We start from the raw sequence: 25,765 nt of genomic DNA, 5'->3' as shown, positions 1-25,765 counted from the left end.
GCCGACGAATCAGGATATTTGTCCCACCCCTTCAGAGTTTGGTGGTCACCACGGTAACGGCCGCGTTTGACAACAGCAGTAAAAGGTGTTGAAGCGAAAATACACGAAACACGACTGCTGTATTTGAATAAATAAACGCACCTCCTGTCTGTTACATAAGTAAGTCCTGTTTTTTTAAGAGGCTTTAATAAAACTATTTATATGAAGCTTTTAAAGTTATTTCGAATTATTCATATTAATAGTCAACAGTACATGGGTCATTTGCAATTTTTAGCATTCCTAGCGTCGCACATGAGTTTGTAATTTCTCACTTTTATAGTGAATGCGTCAATGAGTCTAACAGAAAGTGACTTTATTAAATTAACTCTATTTTCCTTACATAAAAAAAGAAAAGAGAAAATAATCGCCGTGTTTCTTTCATAACCCTTCCTCTGATGATGCCTTCAGATGTCGCAGTGACTGTCCTCCGACCGTCTGTCGTCCCTCTCGTGAGGAGCAAGGGCTCATCTTTTGCCAGGATGGAGGTGGCTCTGTCTGGGCCACAGACGCTCTCAGAGCCCCTGAGGAGGAGGGCATCTCTACCTCTGAGCCAGCTGGTGGAGGCGACCCAGAGCAGAGGCAACATCCCCAATCATCTGCTGGAGTCAAGTACATATTAACCATGACCTCTGAAATCCTCGATAGAATTCATAATTGTAGTTTTCTGGAAGCAGTGATACTAAGTACTTGATTTTACAATGACAACTTAGGTTGAGATTTCTGTTTATTTATTTATGTATTTCTTGTAGAAATCTATGCTAACCTGAAAAGCAACAGCCTGATCCAAGCAGAGCCCTCTGAGCTTCACTTCAGTGGCTTTGAGCTCGGCAAGGATTATGTAAAAATCCTGGTGAGGAAAGTCCTGCTGTTTTCCTTTACTACTTTCCAAAAAGCAAATGATGTAGCTAAATCACAGGGCAGGTGTTATGTGGTTTTTGTCTCTTTATTTTGGAGTTATTGTAATAGGAATGTACTTGATAAATGTGACATGTGACACCTCATTTGAGCAGGTAGCTTAATATTAATGGTTGTGAAGACACTATATAGATATGATTGAGAAGATAGTGCTCAGATCTCCTCTGTGGATAATTACCACAGCTGTGTCAGGCAGACAATAGAGATGGTGTTGGGTCAAGGCCTCTGGTTGTTTTTGTTGAATTTTGCAGTCAGCACTAACCAGACCTCAGTTTTGGCACCCACCAGAGATGTGGAGTTGCTTTGTGTCTTATTATGCAGTCAAACACAAATGTTTTACTGTAGCTAAAATAAGACTGTTATTATAATGTGAATCATGAGTGGGGACCTACAATGAAATATATGAAGTATATGAGATTTATCATTACCAGTTTCAGTAATAGCAAGCATGTTGCGTCCAAATGAATGCAGACTGTATTTGTTTGACAGTCTGTTATATTTAAATAGGCCAAAATACGTCTAGCAGCTAAAGGATGACAAATACTCTATTTGAAACACTAGTTCAAAAAAGGCATTCTGGCTATTACTGAAGTAGCGATTAAGTGTAAATATGCCTGCAGTGCTTTTCTGTTTTCACCAACCCCCGTTTGTATTTTCCATCAAATTTCTCCCACTTATTGGATGTCACCAAGCTGCCAGCTCAGGGACAAATACAAGTTTGTGATTCATCAATAAAACTTTTTGATTTAAACGCAAACAAAGATTTCAAAGACATTTTTTGGATTTGCAAAGAAAATTTGCAAATCCAAATTTGATTTCAAAGGAAAATGTTTGAATTAATTGGATCCACAAGCAAAAACAAAACTTTAGACTACAAAAAAAATTCTGGGGTTTCTAGTTAAGCTTTTGGATTCACACACAAACATTTATGGCAAACAGAACCTTTGGATTTGTAAACAACAGATTTGCATTAATTAACATTTTTTTTTAATTCAGAGACAACAATGTTTTATTTGAAAACAAAAACTTGGAAGGTTTGGTTTCTTATAAAACCAACTCATTCAAAAACATTTTGAAACATTTTGTTTGCTAATAAAGTTTTTATTTCAAAGGAAAACTTGCAAACAAAACTTTTTTGGATTCACAGACAAATATTTTTGGTTTGAAAACAAAAACATTAGATTTGATTTTGATTACGAAACAAAATATATAGCATCTAATTAAATCTTTGGATTTGAATCAACTTTTTTTCTACAAATAAAACATTTTTAAAACATCGTCAGTACTTTTGCTCTAAAGTTTCTTTTTGATTACAGACATTTTGTGCTTGATTGCATTTTAAAGAAACAGTAACTTCAAACTCAAACAGATTCAATTTGTATTTTCTTTACAAAACATTAAAATAATTTTAAGAATCCTATCGCATCATCAAGTCCTCTCATTTGGTTTCCATTAGGGTAATTTAAAGTGAATGGGGGACTGATTTTACACACTGTGAGCATGGTTGAGCACTGTAAGCACCAGGAATATGGAAATGGCTTTCTCAAGTGCACATTTTAAGTGGAATGAATGATTTTTTTTCCTCTCCTCTTCCTCTCCATCAGAAATTAATCAACATCTCATCTGAAGTTATGAATATTCATGTAATTCCCACCCAAACCAAGTACTTCCAAACAACTTATACCAAAAAGGTATTTTTTTTTCATCGTTCCAAATTGCTGACCTGAATATAAGATTATAACTCCACTTGGCCATGAGTGCAATCAGTGTTGTTTCTGATGATTCAGTCTTGTTCCATCTGTTTTCCTTCCAGTATCGACTCATCCCAGGCCTCGCCTACACGCTGAAGGTCGGATTCTGTCCTGATGAGTGGCGTTACTTCTATGACTGCATTCGAGTTCACTGTAAGGTTAGGTTCCAACAGTTTCTGTGCCATTGTGGGCACTCTGTTACTGTTTGGCAGGGAGTCAGCTGCAGTGTGCTAATGCTGTTTGTTTTGTGCTTAAATCGTTCCACCAAAGGCATTAAAGACAAGTTGATTTTTGCAGAATTTACACTGTGACTCCCTGCAGGAGCTAGCTGGTGTAACATGCATCTTATCTTACTTATGGAGTTTAGCAAACATTTAAACAAGCAGGATTTACTCTCTGCTTTAACTTATCTACCTTGATCTTTACTCTGAGAACTGTTTTCATTTTTCTCTGTGCTTCTTTCTCTTGATTTTGTTCATTCAACCTGCCTACACCCTTTCTCAGGGGGAAGATAACCTGTTAATTCCAGTTCATGCTTACCCTGTCATCGATGACCTGCACATCCCTACTCATATCGACCTACCAGCTGTAGCACTCAGACAAAGGTGTGTGTGTGTGTGTGTGCTTCATGTTAGTCTCTATGATGGACTGGTTTATTTTGACCTCACGTCTGCCTGAGGTCTTGCCTGTCTCCTTGTATTCTTCCATGCAGCCAGCCATGATTTCATTCACCCATTGATGTCAAGTCATAAAAAAATAATATCATCTCTGTCTTTCTTTCCTTGTCGCTAGTGTTTGCCATGCTATTCCTCTGAGATGTAGCTGTCCCATTGGCTTTGAGTTTCAAGTGCATATTATTCAACCCCATGAGTCCTTCTCCATCCACCCCCTCACAGGTAACCATTCACTGAATGTTTTCTGTTGTTGACTGGGTTTTTTAACAATACAAAAATCTGAATGTTCAGATTAGAACATATAAGCAGTCTAATCTATTGAACAATTACTAATGGGCTGTAAAGCACCACATCTTGGGCACAGAAGGAGCAAGTCTGCGGGACTGGCTCTCAGTGACGCAAGCTCTTGCAGGTTCTGAAAATTCTGTGTTTAGACAGTCATGCTGACTTCAGATAAAATGTTTCCCAACTTTAAAGCTCTGGCTGAGGAGTTGCAGGTAATTCAGCCTTCTGAGCCTTCAGAAGAAAATCAAGTCAGACTTGTGAAGTTATCAGTCCCAGTTTGGTCTCTCCAATGTAGAGGTCTGGGCATTCCTTGTTGCACTGTACAGCATACACCACGTTGTTAAGTTTGTGTTTTGGAGTTTTGTCTTTCGGGTGAACCAGATTCTGTCTGAGTGTGTTGCTGGGTCTGAAATGCACCGGGATGTCGTGCTTGGAGAAAACCCTCCTGAGTTTCTCTGATACACCGGCTACATAGGGGATGACAATGTTGTTGCGTCTGTCTTTCTTATCCTCCCTCGCTGGTGTCTGATCTCCTTTTCTGTGCCTCTTTGCTGACTTTATAAACGCCCAATTAGGATAACCGCATGTTTTAAGTGCTTCCTTTACATGTGTGTGTTCCTTCTTTTTCCCTTCAGGCTTAGAGGGAACATGTTCTGCCCGGTGGTGTAGGGTCCTAATTACTCCAAGTTTGTGTTCCAGAGGGTGATGGGAGTCAAAGAGGAGGTACTGGTCCGTGTGTGTGGGCTTCCGGTAAACTGTTGAGGTTGCCATTCTCTTCAATGTGCACAGCGCAGTCCAGGAAAGGCAAACAGTCGTCCTTTGTGTCTTCCCTGGTGAACTTGATGTTTTTATCCACAGCGTTAATGTGAGCAGTGAAGGATTCCACTTCTTGTGTTTTGATTTTGACCCAGGTGTCGTCTACATATCTGTACCAGTGGCTGGGTACTCTTCCTTTGAAAGAGCCAAGAGCCTTTCTTTCCACTTCCATCCATCCCATCCCATCCCGTCCTTTTCAAGGTCTTGAAGGCAACCTATAACTTTCTTTTTGTAGCTGCTTGTGGGGTCTCGCTTTAGGGCTTTGTAGGTATCATTGTCACTGAGGAGGGCGGTAATCTTTGTGTGGTAATCCGTTGTGTTTAGGACCACGGTGCACCTTCCCTTATCAGCTGGTAATATAGTGATGTTGTGGTCCTTGCTCAGGGAAGCGACGGCCTTCTTTTCTTGTATTGTGAGGTTAGACGGAGGGACTTTGGCACTGGAGAGGGTGGTTGAGACTTTCATCCTGATTTGCTCTGCTTCTGTCTGTCATAATTTATTAATCCGTATGGCGGTTTCTGTGGCTGTGATGAGGTTTTTTTACATTTATGAAAACAAATGTAAACAATAATGATAAAAACAATCAAAAATGAACACGGTTAAAGGTACTAATAAAAGTTACGGGTAACAGTATGATTATAAATCACATTAGCTAGGCTAACACTTGCAGCTTGTGTCTCAAACAAACATTGAAGATTCAAAGTTCCATAATTCTGTATCCTAGATGAGTTCAACTAGGCGTCAGATATTCACCATTTTGATAATAATGGTAGACTTTTCAAAGAGACGTTCATACTGAAATAAATGTACAACTAGGCTGGCTTTTGTTTAATTTTTCTCCTCTTGTGGATGCAACCCATAATGTGGGTTTCTTCTGGATAATTTATCAAACATGGTTTTGTGTAAATAACATGAGAATGAACTATGTAAATATTTCTTTTGTTAGATTTTTTCTACATTGCCCTGTGAAAAGTGTCCCTAATTAATGAACAGCGGTAAATGTCTGAGTTTTACCGGGAAATAAAAGTGTAGGGAATTACAGTATCATATTTAGGCTAATAGATTAAGGATAAGCCTCAGCAGAAAAAAGCAAGTGTCCTGCACTTCCTCAAAACCTCAGCCCAACGTTGTGCATGCAGTAAGTCACTGCAGGACTTGAAAGATTTCTTCTGCTTCCACACGCTCAGAATGATCAGCATTCATGGTCTGGGAAGCTTCATAACGCAGGGTGAAAAAGCACTTGGATCTCAATCGCAGCTGAGAGAAACAAATGAGTTTCTCCTTTTGGAAATACTTTTGTGTATTTTCTCCTTTACGTTTACGCAAGAAACAGGTCCACTTCTCAACAGAGCTCAGCATTTGTAGTATAACACAACAGCATCTTTTTGGTCATTTGTTATTCTTTTATAGTAAAGTCATTACCGAAGCCTTCTTTGATCAGCCCAGTAGTCAGTCAGACACATTCATTATGTTTCAGAATGTTCATTTGAACTGATGGTAGCATGGATGGTAATGCACTGCAATCACTGTGACATTAAATAGTAGGTCAGCGCAGGTGTTACCAGTGACACAAATGAAAGTTGATTAAGTGATGTGACTGGAACTGTAGTTAGCTTACAGTATTGATTGTTTATTGAGAACTTTTAAAGTAATTTATTGTTTTCACTGCTAATTAACAACAATAATAATACATAATACAATAACCTTAATTCATAATTTCTTCCCTTATGATGGATTGTTTATTCATAAATTTTTAACTCTCAATCCTAAAAAACTACTGGACTATTATTATTATCAGTTTATTGTAAAAGCTCCCTGAAAAGCAGAGAAGACCATGTTTGTCACTATATTTGTCACCAACGAGACAATATTTGTCCTGTGTTGGCTTCATTTTATTGCATCCTTGTTGGAATCCTGCTCCTCACATTCACACACACTCTTGTATCTTTTAAGATTAGACTCAAAACGTTATTTTTTTGATAAAGCTGATAGTTAGGGCTGGATCAGGGTAACTGGAACCAATCCTTAGATGTACTGCTATGGACTCGCACTGCCTGTGGGACTTCGTGTGATGAACTGAGCATTTATTTTCCACTCACCTCCTTTGACATCCCACGTGTTTATATACCACTGCAGCACGTCACTAAATTTTAGCCATCACTCTCCCTTAGTCTGTGTTTTGTCCTGTCTCCCTATGCTCTTTTTTTCCCCCTCACCCCCCACCAGAATGCTGCCCCTCCGTGAGCCTGATTCTGCTAGAGGTTTCTTCCTGTTAAAAGGGTTATTTTCCTTCCCACTCTCATCAAGTGCTTGCTCATAGGGAGTCTTTGATTGTCTGGGTTTTGCCTTGTCATCTTGAAGTAACTAATATTGTGATTTGGAGCTATATAAAGAAATCTCGCACCTGTCCTTTTGTCCAATAGAAAAGTAATGCCCATATCCACGCTGGAGACGACGTCATTATTTTCCTCCTCCGGCACACGAACTGAAATCAGCTGATTGTAGTGCAAGTGCGTAGGAAGAGAAAATGCATGTTTGTTTGATTGTTTTTTTTTTTCTTTCTATCCATCTGGTGGGCAGATAACTGAAGAACCTTTGTAACACATTACACCCTATTTGGGCTCAAGGTGGGATTAAATCAGGGATCAGCTCTGAGCTCCTTCTTGTTTGCAGTAGTGATGGACAGATTGACAGATGAGGTCAGGCAGGAGTCTTCATGAACTAAGATGTTTGCAGACAACATTCTGATCTTTAGTGAGAGAAGGGAGCAGGTGGAAGAGAACCTGGAGAGATCGAGGTATGCTCTGGAGAGAAGAGGAATGAAAGTCATTAGAAGCGAGACAGTCTAGATGTGTGGGAATGAGATGGAGACAGGTGTAACAGTGAACCTGCAGAGATCAGAGGTATAGTGAATGTAGACGAGTTTAAATATCTGGGGTCAGTCATCCAAGCAAGCGCACAAGAGAGATAAAGAAGAGAGTGCAGGCTTGGTGGAGTGGGTGGAGACACATATTGGGGGTTATTAACAGCAAGAGTAAAAGGAGAGATTTACAAGTTGGTTGTGAGACCTGCTGTGATGTATGATTTAGAGAAGGTAGCACTGAGAAAAAGGCAAGAGGGTGAACTGGAGGTGGCAGAGTTAAAAATGTTTCATGAAAGATTTTCACTGGGAGTGACCAGACTGGACAGGAAAAGAAATGAGAGCATGAGAGGGACAGCTAAGGTTGAGCGTTTTTTGGAGACACAGTTGGAGAGGCAAGGCTCAGATGGTTTGGACATGTGCGGATAGTGGACAAAAGATACTGAACATGGAACAACAAAGCAGGAGGAAAAGAGGAAGACCACAGAGAAGATCATGGACGTAGCGAAGAAGAACGCGAGGACAGGGTGAGATGGAGGCAGATGATCTGCTATGGCGAGCCCTGAGAAGAAGCTGAAAGAAGAAGATTCAAATTTTAACTATTTATTCAGAAGCTATGGAAACACTTAAAAAAAATAATTTAACTGTCCAGTGCTCTTAGCTAAAAAATCAACAAGTGCAAGTGTTAAGTTCACTTATTTTGTTTGTAAGACCTGTCTAATGTTATGTAGCTGGCTTTCTGCAGTAGAAAGCCTTAATGCAGTCACCTGTGGTTGTAAATCACTGACCTAGGTTAGCCAAACACATAGCTCCATTATTAATATTTGTTTTCTCCCTCTTCCAGGTGTGATACCAGCCAAAGGTGAGGCAAAGATAACTGTGACCTTTTGTCCACTCCAGTTTGAGACTTCTCAAATCACCTTTCAGCTGGTCATTTCACAGTTCAACACCAAGCCTTACCTGTGTACCATCACTGGGAGCTGTGCACCGCACATAGCTCTCAGGTAAAATTTCACAACTGAGTAGAAATACAGTGTTGTGTTAGAATGTTTTTACAGATGAACAGTTTGACTAATCAAAATGTCAGTTTTACTTAGCTGTTGGTGTTTTGTTCCTTTCACAGTCATGTTTTACTCTATTACTCTCAGTTGCTGTCTTACTGTCCTATCATGTGCTTTTGCTCATAACAGCTGTGATCCTCAGCCTAAGTACAACCTCAAATTCAAAAACACCGGGATCTCATTTATGCTATCAATGTACACTATGTAACAAATTGAAGTCTTTCCACCAGTGCTTTATTGTTTTCACGAGCATCCGGCATCCTGAATGATAGCTTGGTGAAGTTTGCTGTTTTATGGTAAAAAACAGTTCTCAGCTTGTGGGAGTAAGTTTACCGCTGAACCACATGGGAGTGAAAACATCCCCCAAAATATCTGGGGACAATAACTAACTGGGTTCAGAGAAAATGGGCACATGTGCAGATCAGAGGTTTTTCAGCTGATATTAATTTGGTTCCCATGAGAAAGAGGGTGCTATCCATCACACAGCAGTAGCTACTGACTCCATCCCCTGCACTGTCTGGTGTTATCTTGGCCAAAAGTTAATAATTCATGAAAATAGCTTGGTAGCTGCTGCAGTGATATAAGGATGGATACAGCTCCCAATGGATGTTTAGCATATAAAACACTCTCCCTCTGTTTGTTGTTCCTCACGGTGGAACCAAATAAAAGATGATAGATATGCAATGGAAAGATTAAGGAATATATGCTAGAGCCAATGTTTATCCAGCTCGAACCAATGTCTGACATGTGCTTGTTACTGTGTTCTCTGCCTGACTTCTCTGACATAGAGGCTGCTCATAATACAAACAGTGACTTGAGTGATTTTGCTTCTGTGTTGCAGAACGTCATCAGTCTGATGTGATGCTTGGTAATAAATCTAGTGCTTCTTTGTGACCGAATGTTCAACTCTTGTTAACTCCTTTTTAGCCGAAGGTTGCAGAGTCAACTCAACTGTGATTTAAAGCTGTAGTTGGCTAGTTCTCTGTCTTGGACTGCATTGCTAAATTAATAGCCATTTTGAATTAACTGTTTTTAATTGTAATTATTAGGCCCTGACTCCCAGCTACCCTGACACTGTGTATTCTCTCTCTGTTCATATATCATTTGATAAATACTCAGAGTCTAGAGCCATTCCTACTCTGCTGAAATAACTATTTCTGGAACATTCGTAAAGGGATACCTTGACAGCTAGCTTCTTCTGATTGAAACCCATCTGTTTAGAAATGATCCAAACAACAACTTCAATGTTTCATCCACTACTTGGGGGCTAGGTTTGCAAAGTTTGCTTTTCTATCCACTAATTAGCCATTTTAGCAGTTTATAGATTGCTTTTAGCTAACCATTTATCCACTGTTTTAAACAGTTTCAGTTTTAGTCAATTCGTTACTATTTCAACACTTTCCCATGTTTTTTGTTTTGTTAATTATTTCAAAAAATGATATGAAATTTTTTCACTATTTCAGCTAATTATTTCAACAATAACACCATTACTGTGTTAAACACAGCTCATTTTCTGCTTAATTTGAAATCGTTCTCTTTTACTAGGGGTGACCTTTTAGTGTGAGATTATTACAAAAATGTAAGTTGTGCTTACTTTAGCAGTGAGCTAATTAGCAAGTATTGAATCAGTTTTGGTATACTAATATATATAAATTTTTTCACTTTTTTCCCTTCCATCTTTCTGTTAGTGAACTGGAAAAAAAGTTCAGTTATGAAAGTGCAGTGACTGTGAAACACAAAGGAGCCTCACCTTCTACCCTAGTGCTTCCTCGAAGTAAATCCAAATACAGGGCAAATAAGGAGGCTGACAAGTCAAAGGTATGGCCAACCGATGGTCTGACTGATTAACTCACTAAACTTTCATAATCCTGTTTAGTTATATTTCGACAGGTTAATTTCCCTGACTCAAAAGCAATGAAATATTTTAATAGTTTTTTTTTTACATAAAAATTATCTTTTCTGTAAAACTGTATCTGCAGTACCTCTGTTTTGGGAACTCTGCTGGGAAAACAGTAGCAAGTAGTAGCAAGACCCTAGCATAGACACACCAGGCATCAATAAGAGCAAATATGATAAGACAGACAGAGCTTGAATAGGAAACACATGGGTTGGAGGTGGGTTGCAAAGTGGTTTGCAGAGTTAGGATGTTTAGAAGGGCATCAGATGGGATTAAGATCAGCTGATTTTCTGGGATGGCATCTTGACTTTATGACTTTTCTTAACTAATGCTACTCTTTTTCCTGTCCTATAGGCAATCAGGGATCCAACTAATGTGAAGTTTAAATTGCCAGTAGATGTCTGTACTCCTGCAGGGGTGGCAAAGATGCTGATCAAAGACTCTAATAAACTCAGCTCTAAAGACTTGAAGCAAGGTAGATGCAACCGAGTGTTTTTACTCTTGACGCTGATATGCATGTCAACATTGTTGGCATATCAAATCAATCACCTCTGTTCAGTTTTTGTTGAATTACATGCATGCATGTCTCTTTTCTGTTTGTGCAACCTTCACTTCAGCCATGTCCTCTGGCAGCATGATAGCACGGCAAAATAAGCAGATAAAAGAAGCCCTGTTCATGAAAAAGGTTCAACAAGACATGAAGGAGGAGCAAACAAATCACCTCAAATGGTAGGTTTGATTAAATATTAAAACTCAACCAAAGTTACTGAATGTTTAATAGATGTGTTTACTTTATGCACCCCCTTTGACTCAGGCAAGTCCATCTGGGTATGGACCCCATGTCAGAGCATGCAACAAGACAGATACTGGAGGAGAGAGAGATTGCTCAGCATGAATATATGGTAAGTTATTTCAGCTCGTGTGGATGTAAAGAAACACTGTGCTCATTGATACTCATTGAAACCAGAGGGCTTGGCTAATACACATTTTCCACCAACACAGTGGAAATAACCTCTAAAAAGTTCTAAAAAGGTATCAGGGTACAGCGGCACCAGGTGTAAAGCCATCAACACTGTGTTGATGGACAAGAGGTCAAAGTCTGACACTTACATGTCCCTTTGCTAGACTAAACTGTCACATTTGGGGGGCCCCACAACAATGTGTGGGTACTATACTTTGTTATTCTGAGACATGAGAAATTTGTGGGGGGAGAAATGTAAACAAAGAGTGTTGTATTAGGCTGTTGCGTAATGTTTCCTGAGAATTATGGACATCTTGACCAACCATAAACAAAAAGTGAATCAGAAAAATGTTGAACAGAAGAAGACATAAAAGTGTAGGCCCTGAGTTGTTTGAGTTCTTTTCCTGTGTTTTCTGAGAGGTGTTGGAGATGGTGACAGTTTGCTGTGTCTGCATTCGAAAGGGAAGATTAAAAAAAAAACTTTATAAAGAATTCAGAAAGTGTATTTAATCATTCCTTATCTGACCATCTTTGATTTCTTAACTTTATATACACCGTGTAAACTGGAAAGTTCTTTATATCTACAGCCCTTACTGATAAAAGTTTGACCTTCCATTAAATGGAGTTTTAATGCATGAAAAATATTTCTTGCTGAAATAACTGATGGGAGCCCAACTCACAGGATCATAGAAGCTACTGAGTCTTTGCCCCATGGGCTTGATGATGGCGGTACATAATTCATGGGAGGCTGTAAGCGGTGAACTACATAGTGGTGCGTATAGATTTTCAGATATCCCCATAATAAAGCCAAACTCTTTTCATCACACCAACACACCAGCATGTACATGTAATTCCTATCATACATAGTGAATATAATAACATATTGAAAAAAAAAAATACGCAGGACACAGGAGGACACAGACCTTGGGAGGATGGAAATGAGTCCTAGTTGGACAGTACTATCTTGCAGGGTAATTTTGATTCACCAAGTCCTCTCTTCTTGGTCAAGGTGTTGGTTTTAGTAGAACACATTTTTTCTGTTTTCATGTAAGACCTTGGAGACATACTCAAATGTGCTGATAGCTCATCAGTGCGTTCCATATTCATACCGTTCACAGTACCTTATTCAGATGTAGAATTATTGGATCCACAGTGGGGTTTTGACCCTTTACATAAAAACCCTCTTGACTGTATGATTGATTTTTATTAAGTCGCCATGGAAATAGTGCAGAGTCAGCCAAACTAATGTCAGTTTTGAAATATGAGTCTCTCTATGTCCTCAAGGTTGTTTGAATAGTTATCAGATCTCTCACAGACACTTAACAGCACTTCCTCCCCATCTCCTTTCCACCTGCACACTTTATAATGCAAATACACACACGCACACAAACACACAAAGTGTCCTCTGCCATACTCTTTCTGTTTTACAGCCTTGTATCACCACACTTTGTGATTTTATGGGAACTCTGTTGTTTTTATTATACTGCCACCTGTCATCATCTAATGTTGGCCCTCTGTGGAGTCTTGACTGGAGGCCAAAGAAATCTGTTTGTCTATTTGCTTCAGAGTTATGTAGTTTTATAGCTTTGCAACATTAATTTTTGCAACGTTATTTTTTCCTCAGCCAGGCTGTGATGGTTAAGTTTACGATTCTGAGAATTAAGCCATCAACCTTTTTTTCCTCTTTAGCCAAAGAGGTTCCAAGTTTTCCTTACAGAGGATATAGATGTTGGAATGTTTGTTTTCCAGTGGCCCTGCAACAGCTATCACTGCCACAGCTTTCCAAAAATAGATAAAATATATTTTTATTCCTTTTTATTCCAGTCAAATTGCAAATCATTTAAAGCCTTATTCACAGCTGTTCACTGAGCATCTCAGAGAGGCCAGATCTTTCACCACTGTAACAGAGTGGGTGTGATCAAATAGTGCAAAAATTAGGAATAATGTCTCAGTGAAAAGTTGTACTGAGATTGCATAGATTTTTTTTTTTATTTTGTCATCTACGCTACATAATATCATTAACCAGTATTAAATGGCTTTAATCTACACGCCTTGAGGCAGCATTATAAATAGACATGATTCTGAAGAGGAGCACCTCTGAAGAGCACTGACAGTGAACACAGTTCACAAATACAAACTCAAACTCTGCCAACTTCACTGGACTTCCCACCTCATTTAGGATGGACACAGCAGTTCTTTTGAAATTTGTTTTTCACATGCGCCAAGTTAGCTGGGTTAAGAGGACCATGCAGCATTAACCTATGCTGCCATCCACGTCGTGTCGTAGTGAATTAAGCCCCTGCTTGTTTCAGAAAAACCAAGCCAAATTTTCCACATCCGAGTTCAAAATTGGCCCGATTGCTGTCCAGAGCTTCCACTAAACATTTGGAGTTTTATGAAATACTCCAAAGAGCACAAAGGAAGTTTCCAAAACTGGACCAGTTTTTCTTTTATTTTCCAAACCACTTAAAGTGTTGCTGTGAACACAAAAGAAAACAAAAGAATTTGTGAATGATTTGCAAATGATTGCATTATGTATTTTATTTATATTTGAAATGGCATCAAATTGTTTTGGGAGGGGGGTGGATTCATACGATCTTTTACTGTACAGTAATTGACTGTTTTATAGGTGAAAAGGGGAGCTGTAGGGCAAGAAGAAACCTTTGCTGCTGGACCACCTAAAATGTTTTCAAGACGAGTGCTTTGTGAAGTAGGACAGGTATGTCGTTAACTTAGTTTTTTTCAATTCAATTCAATTCAATTTTATTTATATAGCGCCAAATCACAACAAAAGTCGCCTCAAGGCGCTTCATAGATACAGAGAAAAACCCAACAATCATATGACCCCCTATGAGCAAGCACTTTTTTTTGCTAAGATCCCCACAAGGAGCTCACCTTAATGGGAAAAGGCGCCGGCATGGTTTTTCCTTATGGTAAATGGTAAATGGACTGGTTCTTTTATAGCGCTTTTTACTCTGAGCACTCAAACCACTTTACACAACTAATTCATTCACCCAATCACACCCATTCACTCAAGCACTTTTTCTAAACTGTTTAGTGCTTACTGTCTAACATTCACACTCACACTCCGATGAACATATCGTAGAGCAACATGGGGTTAGTATCTTGGCCAAGGATATTTAGCATGGAGACTGGTGGAGCCTGGGATCGAACCACCAACCTTCCGGTTAGTAGCTGACCTGCTCTACCTTATGTGGGTGAACTTCTGGAACTTTTTCAACACGACTCAGTAAAGTCTCAGGCAGCACAATGTGCCTCCACAGGAAATTCTGAAGCTTAAGTCGCTGAATTGAAAAACTGCTGCATGATGATCTTTAATTAATACTAAGTATATTCTGTCTTAGTGAATGTGTGGATATGCTTCTACCAAGTACCAGAAGATCTTTTATTCTTTGTACAAGAGCAGTTTCACGCACAAAAGAAAAAAAAGAATCAGTTGCTCATAGCTCATTTCCAGTTTAATCCAATCTAATATTGACTTATTAGTATTCCACTTTCTTTTGTCATTTAAATACTCCTAGCAGAGGCCTAATAAAATTAAACTTTATGCTTTTTTCATGTACACTAAATGTGCAGTTAACTGTCGAACACGAGCAAGTGAGATTTAACAATGAATGTGTTTCTAACCTGTTCCAGGCCCCTGAGGGAGTCCCGGCTTTCCAGTTTTACACCACTTTTCAGTGGGAACTGAGACGAAGAGTTCTCAGACTGTTCCAGCAGGCAGCTCACAAGGTACAGTCATCCATATACTGCAAAGTCTCTGAGGTACATGAGCAAGTACACACATCCATGAGCATTTGCTCAATGCATCGTTCACATACACATCCCTCAGGGGAGGGCTGTTACACCAGCGCCTGTCCCTTTTGTTTAGCTATGTGTAGCTCAAATGTATCTTCTTTACAGTATAGTCAGTTTTCCTGTGTGAGGTGCGTCACAGTAAAAGTAAAGAAATGTAGTATTGTCCACTCTATGACCTTGATGTTCTTCTTTAGCTACTGCTATGCTGACTTGGTGGTATGTTTTGGGTCGTCATGCTGGAAGAACAATCCAAGGGCCATCGTTCAGTTTCTGGGCCAAATCCTGACTGATGGCAACCCATTCTTTCATAATCAGTGCTTGGAGTTTGTCACAATTAGAGGGTTTTTGTTTGTCCACCTGCCTCTTGAGGATTGACCACAAGTTCTCAATCTGATTAAGGCCTGGGGAGTTTCCTGGCCCTGGACCCAACATTTCAATGTTTTGTTCCCCAAGTCTTCACTTTGACCTTATGGCATGGTGCTCCGTCATGCTGTTCTTCAACAAAATGTTCTTGGATGGTTGAAAGAAGCTGCTGTTGGAGGATGTTTTGGTGCCATTCTTTATTCATGGCTGTGTTCTTTGGCAAAATTGTGATTGAGTCCACTCTTTTGGATTAGCAGCAGCACCCCACATGAATGGTCTCAGGATGCTGTTGGCATGAGACAGGACTGATGGTAGCGCTCACCTTTTCTTCTCCGGACAATCCTTTTTCCAAATGCCCCAAACAATCGGAAAGGGGCTTCATCAGAGAAAATGACTTTACCCCGGTCCTTAGCAGTCCACTCACTGTACCTTTTGCACAATATCAGTCTGTCCCTAATATTTTTTTGGGAAAGAAGTGGCTTCTTTGCTGCCCTTCTTGAACCCTGGTCATCTTCCAAAAGTCTTCACCTCACTGTGTTTGCAGATGCACTCAAACCTGCATGCTGCCATTCTTGAGCAAGCTTCGATCCCACAACTGAATCATCTTTAGGAGACTGTTCTGGCCCTTTCTGGACTCTCTTGAGCACCCTGATGCCTTCTTCACAGCAATTGAACCTCTATCTTGATGATCCGATAAATGGTTGATGTAGCTGAAATCTTAGTAGCAACAACATCCTTGCCTGTGAAGCCCTTTTTATGCAGCGCAATGATGGCTGCACGTGTTTTCTTGCAGGTAACCATGGTTAACAGGAAGAACAATGATTTCAAGCATCACCTTCATTTTAACGATTCCAGTCTGCTATTCTAACTCAATCACCACGACATAATAATCTCCAGCCTTGTTCTCGCCAACATTTTCACCTGTGTTAACGAGAAGATTATTGAAATGATCTCAGCAGGTCCTTTTATGGCAGCGATGAAATGCAGTGGAAATGGGTTTTATGGGATTAAGTTCCTTTTCATGGCAGGGAAGGACTTTGCAATTCATCTGATCACTCTTCATAACATTCTGGAGTATATGCAAATTGCCATCATAAAAACTGAAGCAGGAAACTTTCTCAAAACCAATATTTGTGTCATTCTGAAAACCTTTGGCCACGACTGTAGGGGCTCAAATACTTATTTCACTCATTGACATTTAATTCAATTTCTGACTTTTAATGTGTTTTTTCTGGACTTTTGTTGATATTCTGTCACTCCCCATTAAAATGAAACTACCAAAATCAGGTTCATTCATTGGAAGTGTTGATACTTACAAATTCAGCAGGGAGTCAAATAATTATCTCCTCCAATGTACCCACTGCTCCTTCTTTGTCCTCTTCCCAATGCTCCCCCTCCAGGGCTCATTATTGAATAAGAGAAAAACCAAAGGGCTTAAATGTCAAAAAATAATTAGAATTGGAGTGAACCTGAAATCTCTGTCTGACATGTCTCCTGAAATCACAAGTGTGAGTGAGAAGCTTTAGCAAAGCAGTAGCACCCTGCACCACCCTCGTCTCTCCCTTCCAGGTTGTGATTCGACGTCGCATGAACCGGAGACTGGCTTCTTTGAAGAAACTGGCAGACAGTATGAAGAACCTGCCCTTGGCACAGAAAGGTTTTCATTATCCTATGATCTCCTCATTCAGAAATAATCTCATTATCCGATGGCAGTAAGGCACGCTTTATTGAATTTATTCCTTGAGGAAAAAATGAAATGATTATGAGGCTCATAACACATATGCAAGTGTCTGGAACAGAGTTCTGAATGTGAACACTGAAAATTGCAACAAGTCTGGAGAAATTAACTTTTATTTATTCTTTTTTTACATGTCACCTCCTCACGTTTGCTTTAGCTGATAAAGAGAAGACATGCGACCTAAAAGTGTCTGCAGACAAAGTCTTTCCATCTTCATCCCCCTTTTTCTCTAATGAAGATGACCCCCTGGTGAGTACCGTGCACAACTGGTAGTGGAAAATAAAGACTTAACACAGATTTTGAACTGTTCTTGTCCAGTGTTGTGTAAATTAATGTAATCATTAGCAAAAAGTGTGTGGTAATTTATTTCGAATCAGTTTACCTTTCAACCTAACTGGGAGATGACACCCAAAAGACAAGAAACCACTGACAAGTGGGCACTAGCTAGTGTCCTGCACTCGAAACAATTTTCATCCATTATTTCCTGTGAAAGACGTCCTTGATCAAACCGTGGAAATCAATGAGGACGCTCACTTTCCCATACTTTGATTAAATCTTTCATTTCCTACATGCCCCACAGAGAGAGAGAGAGAGATGGGGTAGCCTCTGTGTTCACTGGAACAAATAATGCCATTTGGTCTCCTTCATATTTCTAGGCTAACATTAATTTGCCTGAACTACCGGTGGATACTCTTGATGTGACTGTGACATCGCACATTCCTTTCTTCAAGCTACAGGTAGTTATTTACATCATACACAGCACTTTCAGATCAACAAATTTCACCCAGCAGCAGTGTTGATAAGGAGTAACATAACCATAAACCAGTATAGACCGTATATATAGATTAAACTGGAGCTCTTTCTAACCTTTCTAGCTTTTGAACAAATGTGTTTGGTGACCCTGTGGAGGGCTCAGACACCTAATTTTCACCTTCACCACCGTCAGCGATGCCAAATGCCTCATACAAAGTGTCAAATTACTATTAGTCAAGTCAAGTCAAGTCAACTTTATTTGTCAATTCTGCCACATGTACAGGACATACAGAGAATAGAAATTTCGTTACTCTCAAACCTCTCTATTAATACTGTCATGTATGAGAGCATTTGCCTGTAAAACAGTGCTTTACTTTTCAAACTGGGATATATTTTTCTGAATACTCCTAGAATTATGAATGTAAAATTTTGACCTATAATTATTTTTATTGTTGTTGTACTATTTTATAGTGAAGCGAACATGTAAAGTGCATAAAGTGCAAAAGTCTTATTTGTTCGCTAGAAAGATGGGAAATAAGTGCAACAATTTATTGAAACACGCAAACATAAATTAAAATGTAAATACATGTAATATGAACACCTGTTGTCTTCAGCAAAGTCTGAGCTTTCTAAGGAAATTTCTTCAAGTGTTAACAAGCAAACCAAAAACATTGCTCTGAAAATGGTCGGGTACAGGGACTGTACTGAAAACAAGTGAAAAAGCAGCCAGTTTCCAAAGAAAAATTCAGAAAGAGCTTCAAAAAGCCCAAAGAACTATTGATCAAGACCACTTAATAAAAGACAAGTGCTCACCTAGAGTAGCTTGTACCACGCTTCAAAATAATGCACTTCCTCTGACACAGGTGACGAGTACTGTTAACACAAAATGTGACAGTGTAAAAAACTACATTTTATGTTATCTGGGTCATATTCTGCTTACCTTATAAAAAATCTCATCCTTTGAGTGTTTGACTTTTGAAGCTAGAGTGGATTAACAACCACTGTAGCATCATAAAAATTAAAATTAATCGACCTAGGTAGTGATAGAAGTATGATTTCCAGCGGAAACCATATTTTGGAGCAAATTTTACAACTGTTTTGTCTCAATAACCGCTGAGATTAGAGTTCATTGACAAAATGCTTCATTAACTAGGATGGCTATAGAGAGACAGCGCCGGTAAATGGATTGTGATGGTAATAATGGGGTCATAGGGACTCCTTGTCCTTGTTGATGTTATGTTGTAACCATGCTTTCTGTTGATATTATGCAGGTCCCTCTGCACTATAAGCTTATGGGCTACCAGGCTGTGTCAGCTTGGGAGGCATTTAACTCTTATATTCCCATGACTTTGGCTAGGCCACTGCGTACTGGAGCTCCGGTAACTAAGCACCACATGTTTATTTATAATATATCAGCTATGTATTTATCCACTTATTTGCTTTAAAAATTCTCCTTTTTTAGGACAAGCTGGAACCCAACAGAGCTCATTTTCCCATGACAGAGGACACCACAGCAGGAGAGCAGCATGATGAACAAGACAAAGATGCAGAAACAAAGGATGATTCCAGTCTCTCTTTCTGCGCCCCTGAAAATCTGCTCAGACCTTTTCCAGCAAACCCACTGAGAATCTTTGTAAGGCAGTATTAATCAGGTGCAAAATAGAGGTGCTTTTCTATTTATGATGAATGTTATTATTATTATGTTTCAGAACCCAGCTCCGGGACTTCAGACCTTTAAAACACCCCCTAAATATTTGGAGAGTGATTTGGAGTTTCATCTCTGCCCTCTGCCCAGGTAAGTTATTCTCACCTTTATGATCAATTTATTTCTACGAAACGTCAAACAGCTCATTCTGCTTTCAGGTATACGGTCCCTGAGAGCACATTGTGTGGCATAAGGACCCAAACGCCACACACTCAGAAGAAGTTTCTCAAATGCAAGGTAATTTCCCCCTCATTGTGCAGTTCACAAGTTTCTTTCAGATAATTTTTGTGTCCCATATAGAACATGTCTTCGGAGATTTTTGGTAAAGTATGTTAAATAAACTTGTTCTTACATATTGAGCTTTATACACCATGTCTCATTCACAAACCACTATTTTCTATGTCTAAGTAGAAAAGTATCTTGCCCAAAGATATGTTTGCATGCAGAATGGAGCAGCTAGGGATCAAACCACCAACCTTCCAATTAGTAGATGCACTGCTTTCCCTACTGAGCCATAGCCATCCCACAAAACATAGAAAGTGCTTTTCACTTGTAGTTGATCTATCAAAAACGGCTCCCGTTTTCTGTCTGAAAATTGACATGTCCAGTGTAGCTCAGTGTGATCCCACCAAATCAGCTGATGACTCAGCTCTTACCCTTCCTTCTACTCATCCAAGTGGAGGATTTTACGTAGGCAACACTGTTTAAGCTGCTGTAGCCATGAGCAACAGTTGCTGTAAATCTGCAAGCCACTTTGCAACCCATCTACATCGCAGCTCCTACTGTCACGCTGGATCTGACCTAATCAATATCATATCTGCTGTCAGTGATGCCTGATCTGCTGTGTACTGGGCCTGGCTCCTGCTCTCTCCACCTCTGGCTTTACACATATGCACACTAAAGGGCGGACAGGTCCCAGCACAGAGCCATGCCACCAAAAATAAATTACTGCAAATGGGAAAATCAATCATCTTCTGACTATAGTGGTCCTGACCGAAATGTTTCTTTTTTTCATGATTTATAACAGGAAGTGATCCCTGGGGTTATGAAGTGGAAAAATTTGGATTCTATCACCTTGAAAAGTCTTTCAAACCAGGCCGCTCTCACCAGTGACTGTGCTCCACGCAGGTTGGTCAGAAATATTTTGTCCTCTTTGCTTTACAACGTGAGCTGTGTGTTGAGAAGAGTTCAATCTGGCCGCTGACACGAGTGAATCAAAACCTGCAGATGAACTTTTCCACTACATCACTGTTTATGAGATGTGTCGGGTCACATTTTTCTTCTTATCTGCTAAACTAGGCGGCAAAAAATGACTTCATACCAAGAGCAGATACCCAAAAGTTAAAGAGAAGGTTCTCATGTTCTCAATAAGAGTGTCCAACTAGAACAGTGTCGGTTCATAAGTTTGTTTATGGTACTTGTTTACAGAGGAGAAAGTGGCTCTTGTCCATTTCCTATGTGAAAGAATTTGAACTTTTGACCCACTCGCTGCCAGACCACTTGAAAGACAGCGTTTTCACAAACTACATCAATATATTTTTAAAAAAGACAAGTTACATAAGCCACAGACTCATATTGGTAGTTAATAGTTACCTACTCGGATATAATCCTCTTTCTGCAGTTTGGGATTCACTCTATCATCTCAGTATTCCAGAAACACGACTTCTCACTATCTTCCAAAATAAATATGTCATGTCACATCCACACTGCTTCCAGCTCCTGCCAGGATGAAGGATGTCAAACTCTCCACTTGTAATCGAGATAGCGGAGTTCCTTTTACACGCAAAGAGTTGGAGAAGATGGTTGTACAGTATGTAGGTATTGAAGCACTTATGATTTTGGAGTTAAAATGCTGGGCGCCATTTCCAGCTTTATAAAACAAAGTGCTGTTATTTTAAAACTGTCCATTTAACCAGATAGTTGAGAATAGTGTTTTGATCAAATCAGAGGTTCTAAACGCTGGTGGGGAGAAAAGCCCCACTCAAATCTTCTTTTTCACTTAGCTCTAGTGTAAATAGCCAGATTTAGGGGTTTTTACAGCTGCGGTTATCCATTATTTTTACTTATTTTGAGGTAAAATCTGAGTGTCTATCTGTAAAGATAGAGAGCTTCTTCTGATTCTAAATGTTTTCTCCTTTGCTATGTATATCTGTGTGCGCATGGAATCTAGGTCATACAGTATGGAGGCTTCCCTCACGCTGCAAAATAATGATTTATTCAATCCTCAGTCTAAATGGGCAGTGAATAAATGATGATATTTTTCATGTAGTGTATTAGTGAACACAGCATTGAGCTGTCCTGTTCTATTTGTGGTGGGCTGTGTGCTTCTGTCTGCGCCCTGTCATAACTGATACCAATCAGGTGTGCAAAACACTCTGTGTGTCTGACATTTCTCAAGCCTATACCGCCATGTGCATTGTAATTTGTCTAGCATGAGAGAGTTTCTTGTTTAAAACCAATTTAAGTACCAAAGTGAACATTGGAAAGCTAATGAAGCAGCACTCCTCAAGAGATCCGAAGTCATCTCAAGTCTTTGTTTGACAAGATGCCTGCATAATCTGGGCAACCACAGTTCACGTGGTGCATTTGGGAATGTGTGGGTTTGAATCTCTGCTGCAACTCTGTCTTTTTACCTTTCTGCCTGCTATCCTTTTTTTCCCTCACATGCCTTGTGCTGCGCAATTAGAGCCAAAGGAAAATATTCACTTCATACTTGTCAGTACCTACCTGAAAAGTGTAGATATATAATTGTCTGTGAAGGTTCTCAGTCATCCAGGTCATCGTAGTCAAAGGAGCTTGCAAAGAAAAGCGTCTGGACTTCTTTAAGTTGCTTGAAGACGTTTCACCTCTCATCCGAGAAGCTTCTTCAGTTCTAAGGTCAAATGGTGGAGAGTCCCAGATATAAACCTAGTGGGAGTAACCCCCCACAGAGGGACAAAAGGACCCCCTGATGATCCTCTAATCGCCTGAGCCAAGGTGTGAAACTGGGTGTGGGTCCCAATCAGCCAGAGTTTCGGGTGTGTTCATTGTGAAACCTGACCCCACCTTATCATGCGAATTCCTGAGGTCAGATGGCCCAGGATGTGAGTGGGCGTTAAGGCGTCTGGGAAGGGATCTCAAAACTGGATTATAGATGGTAGAGAGTTGGTGTCGTAAACCCCCGCCTCTGTTCAAAGATGGTCGCTCACAGTGGACATAGATGGCTTCTTTCATTCCTCTTTCAAACCATCTGTCCTCTCTGTCCAAAATGTGAACATTGGCATCCTCGAAAGAGTGTCCTTTATCCTTAAGATGCAGATGGACTGCTGAGTTTTGTCCTGTGGAGGTGGCTCTTCTGTGTTGTGCCATGCGCTTGTGAAGTGGCTGTTTGGTCTCTCCAATGTAGAGGTCTGGGCATTCCTCGCTGCACTGTACAGCATACACCACATTGTTAAGTCTGTGTTTTGGCGTTTTGTCTTTCGGGTGAACCAGTTTCAATAATGCATGAGAGTAACTACCTCTTACAAAGTGTAGTATTAAGTATTTATACAGAGTAAGTGCCAGGTTAACACACATTACAGTTAGCTAATTATCCTACGCTCGATAATGTTAACATATGTAACATGAACAGTAATAGGAACACAAAAAATGCAGATACAGTCCACAACTACTGGGTGTAAATATGTAGTACTAATCATATATTTATATGCATTCAGTACTAGATGTAACACATTTTACATCTAGCTAAAAAGGCTATCTAACTAGCCTTGGCTTGCTAATCTTTAACCAAAATCTTATTTCACAAAAACATAAATGCAACCCAGGCCAGGTCACAGAGTCTTTATTTGTACATCCTTTGCCCCATCATTACAAAGTTGCTCTTTAATATTTTTAAGGAATCCCTGGTTATTCTGTGGTATCACTAACATTTGGCTTATCAGTGTTCTTTTTTTTTGCCCCTAAGTGGTTTCAGCTTTCACTAAGGAGCACCTTTATCAAACATGTTTGAACTGAGATATGAAACCACCTTAAGCACTCCTTTCATCTCAGTGAGACTGAGGAGCTATCTGAAAATTATCTCAATTCATCTGATGCACGGTGGTCCAGCTCTTCAGGGGAAAAAGCGCTGTATGTGTGTGTTTCCTGTATAGATCTGTCAACTACAACACAGAGATACTTCCACTCACCGCAGCTTCTCCTCTCGCCAACCTCCCTGATGATGATGTGGCCCCGCTAATGGACACACTGTAAGTAGATGAGGAACTATATTGATCTTTGTGCTGGGAGCTTCTTTTTTTATGGGTCTCATGGGAAAGTGCTCCTTTGATTATTTCACTGTGTGTGTGTAACCTCATGCAGGTGTGAAGGCTCAGGAGTCCAACTGACACCCGAGATGATCAGAGCAGAATTCTTGTGTGGAGAAGTTCTCGTCTCCATTAGCAACCTCGACGCAGGAAAGACAACCGTGTAAGTGTAGGGATCGTGAGCGTGCAGCAAAGCTAAAAGATTACTCATACATACAGTCTGGAAGAGATTCAAGAGATAGTTTATGGCATGATGAATGGATGTTTACATGAAGGAAGCCCTTCACAAGCAATAAAAGGGATGAATGCTCCTTTGCACACACATAGATATTTTGGAAAAGACAAAACACATGTTTAGTTTGAAGAGGGGAAGTTGTCAGGATATACCAACCATTAAGTTAATAGATTGAATCAGTTCGTGTACCTAAAGTTTGTTCCAGCAAAAGCTTCCTGGGAGCTGGGAGTTTTTTTTAAGTGTTGTCATAGCAACGAAACTGATCTTTAATCTATTCAGCTTATAATCACATTAGATGTAATATATTGTAGCAAATATGTTCTTATATCACTGGTCTATGCTGATAGCGCCATTTCTCAAAATTTAATTTAGAGGCCAAAAAATATTTGTTTAGGTTTTCAGGATTTTATGAAAAACATAAACACATTAAATAAAATAAAATATATATATATTTTAAATAGTGATGATTAATGAGGTAATAATGATACTGTTAATACTACTGAGTAGGGCCCAACTAATATAGGAATAGGATTAGCCCAGTAGCGATACTGATATTTGATTATCTGAAAATAGCAAATATAAACAAAAGCCAACCTACTAGTGAACAGCTTTTTTTTTTTTTTAATCATACAATTAAAATGAATGGTAATGCTTGAGTTGTTTAAACATTACAATATTAAACATTTTAACACCTGTAGATGGAAAAAAATCGTATTTTGGAAACTTATTAGCATATGCTAGAAATCATATGGGTTTTCTTTTTTGGGTTTCACCAGTTGTAAAAGAAATTTAACAATTTGCTCAGTACCATTTGCCTCAGTCTTATAATGGATTTATTCGTGCTATCTCTCCTTTTGTTAATCTTTTTACAGATTTACTCAGTGCAAAATTGATGTGACATAATTGATAACTATTCACATTTTAAAAAGGCAGCTGATATGTTTTTGTTTTTTAAGCTTTAATTTAGTTTTTATCATTTCTCATCATTTTTAAGGTTTTTTCTAAATTGTCGTTGAGAAATTAGGAACGATACGTGTTGTACTCGCTACTACAGCTGCTCTTCTTCCATCTGTAAAGTTAAATTGTTCTGTCCCAGGCACCAGAGGCAGCATCACATTGAGGCGACCTACAGGTCTGAGTTTAACCAGATGGGAAAAAGAGTGATGACTAGACTGAAGCAACTTGGAGTCACTGACAGAACTTCTCATTTACCTGAAGAAGACCGTGAAAAGCCGAAGCCTGTGCACACACATCCTATACACTCACATGAGTAAACACCACTGCAAGACTACAGATAAGCATTATACCCATCCTACTCACTCATACAACACTCTCCTTTGTTGGCCCTGACATGTCTTTGAAATAAAACCTGGTTACTTTCCCACCCACTCATAAGCCTCCTTTCTACCCACTCAAAATTACCAGTGAGCTCCCCTACTGTGCTTTTACAAAGCCTGAAAATTTGTTATCCCTCCACCTACTCAGATTCATATATAAGCATGGCTGCATTTTACACACCATTACCTACATTAAATGAAATATGATCGTTCTGCATTTTATATTTGAATTCTTTTGTAAAAGTTTATTACAATTAAATCTTATTATGTTAT

At 39.4% G+C, this 25,765-nt stretch overlaps 1 protein-coding gene across 3 annotated transcripts; it reads left to right on the top strand.

The window, feature by feature from the left end:
- The first annotated feature begins 51 nt into the window (after nucleotides 1-51).
- cfap221 (cilia and flagella associated protein 221) lies at nucleotides 52-25,765 on the top strand. Of its 3 annotated transcripts, XM_080878897.1 has the most exons (25): nucleotides 52-159; nucleotides 448-648; nucleotides 789-889; nucleotides 2,559-2,645; nucleotides 2,768-2,863; nucleotides 3,210-3,310; nucleotides 3,498-3,601; nucleotides 8,185-8,344; nucleotides 10,090-10,219; nucleotides 10,653-10,773; nucleotides 10,916-11,027; nucleotides 11,113-11,200; nucleotides 13,889-13,978; nucleotides 14,917-15,012; nucleotides 17,011-17,098; nucleotides 17,337-17,428; nucleotides 17,836-17,916; nucleotides 19,204-19,311; nucleotides 19,395-19,565; nucleotides 19,642-19,727; nucleotides 19,796-19,874; nucleotides 20,665-20,765; nucleotides 23,768-23,863; nucleotides 23,976-24,083; nucleotides 25,252-25,765. In XM_080878897.1, exons 2-25 carry the CDS (start codon nucleotides 519-521, stop codon nucleotides 25,427-25,429), a joined length of 2,604 nt encoding a protein of 867 aa, XP_080735023.1. In that variant the 5' UTR covers nucleotides 52-159; nucleotides 448-518; the 3' UTR covers nucleotides 25,430-25,765. The 3 variants fall into 3 exon arrangements, with proteins under 3 accessions (XP_080735023.1, XP_080735024.1, XP_080735025.1); XM_080878898.1 differs by lacking the exon at nucleotides 13,889-13,978; XM_080878899.1 differs by lacking the exons at nucleotides 52-159; nucleotides 789-889 and having other exon boundaries at nucleotides 537-648.

Source organism: Rhamphochromis sp. 'chilingali' (assembly GCF_963969265.1).
Source record: "Rhamphochromis sp. 'chilingali' genome assembly, chromosome: 3".
Classification (NCBI taxonomy): Eukaryota; Metazoa; Chordata; class Actinopteri; order Cichliformes; family Cichlidae; genus Rhamphochromis; species Rhamphochromis sp. 'chilingali'.
Note: the sequence above shows the minus strand (reverse complement) of the source record. Positions and strands in the feature narration are given on the sequence as shown.

Excerpts from the sequence above, each read along its gene's own strand:
- cfap221 (XM_080878897.1), top strand. The coding sequence starts at position 519 with ATGGAGGTGGCTCTGTCTGGGCCACAGACGCTCTCAGAGCCCCTGAGG. Across the intron at positions 11,201-13,888 it reads TTGCTCAGCATGAATATATG|GTGAAAAGGGGAGCTGTAGG; the intron begins GTAAGTTATTTC and ends ACTGTTTTATAG. Across the intron at positions 17,429-17,835 it reads CTAATGAAGATGACCCCCTG|GCTAACATTAATTTGCCTGA; the intron begins GTGAGTACCGTG and ends TCATATTTCTAG.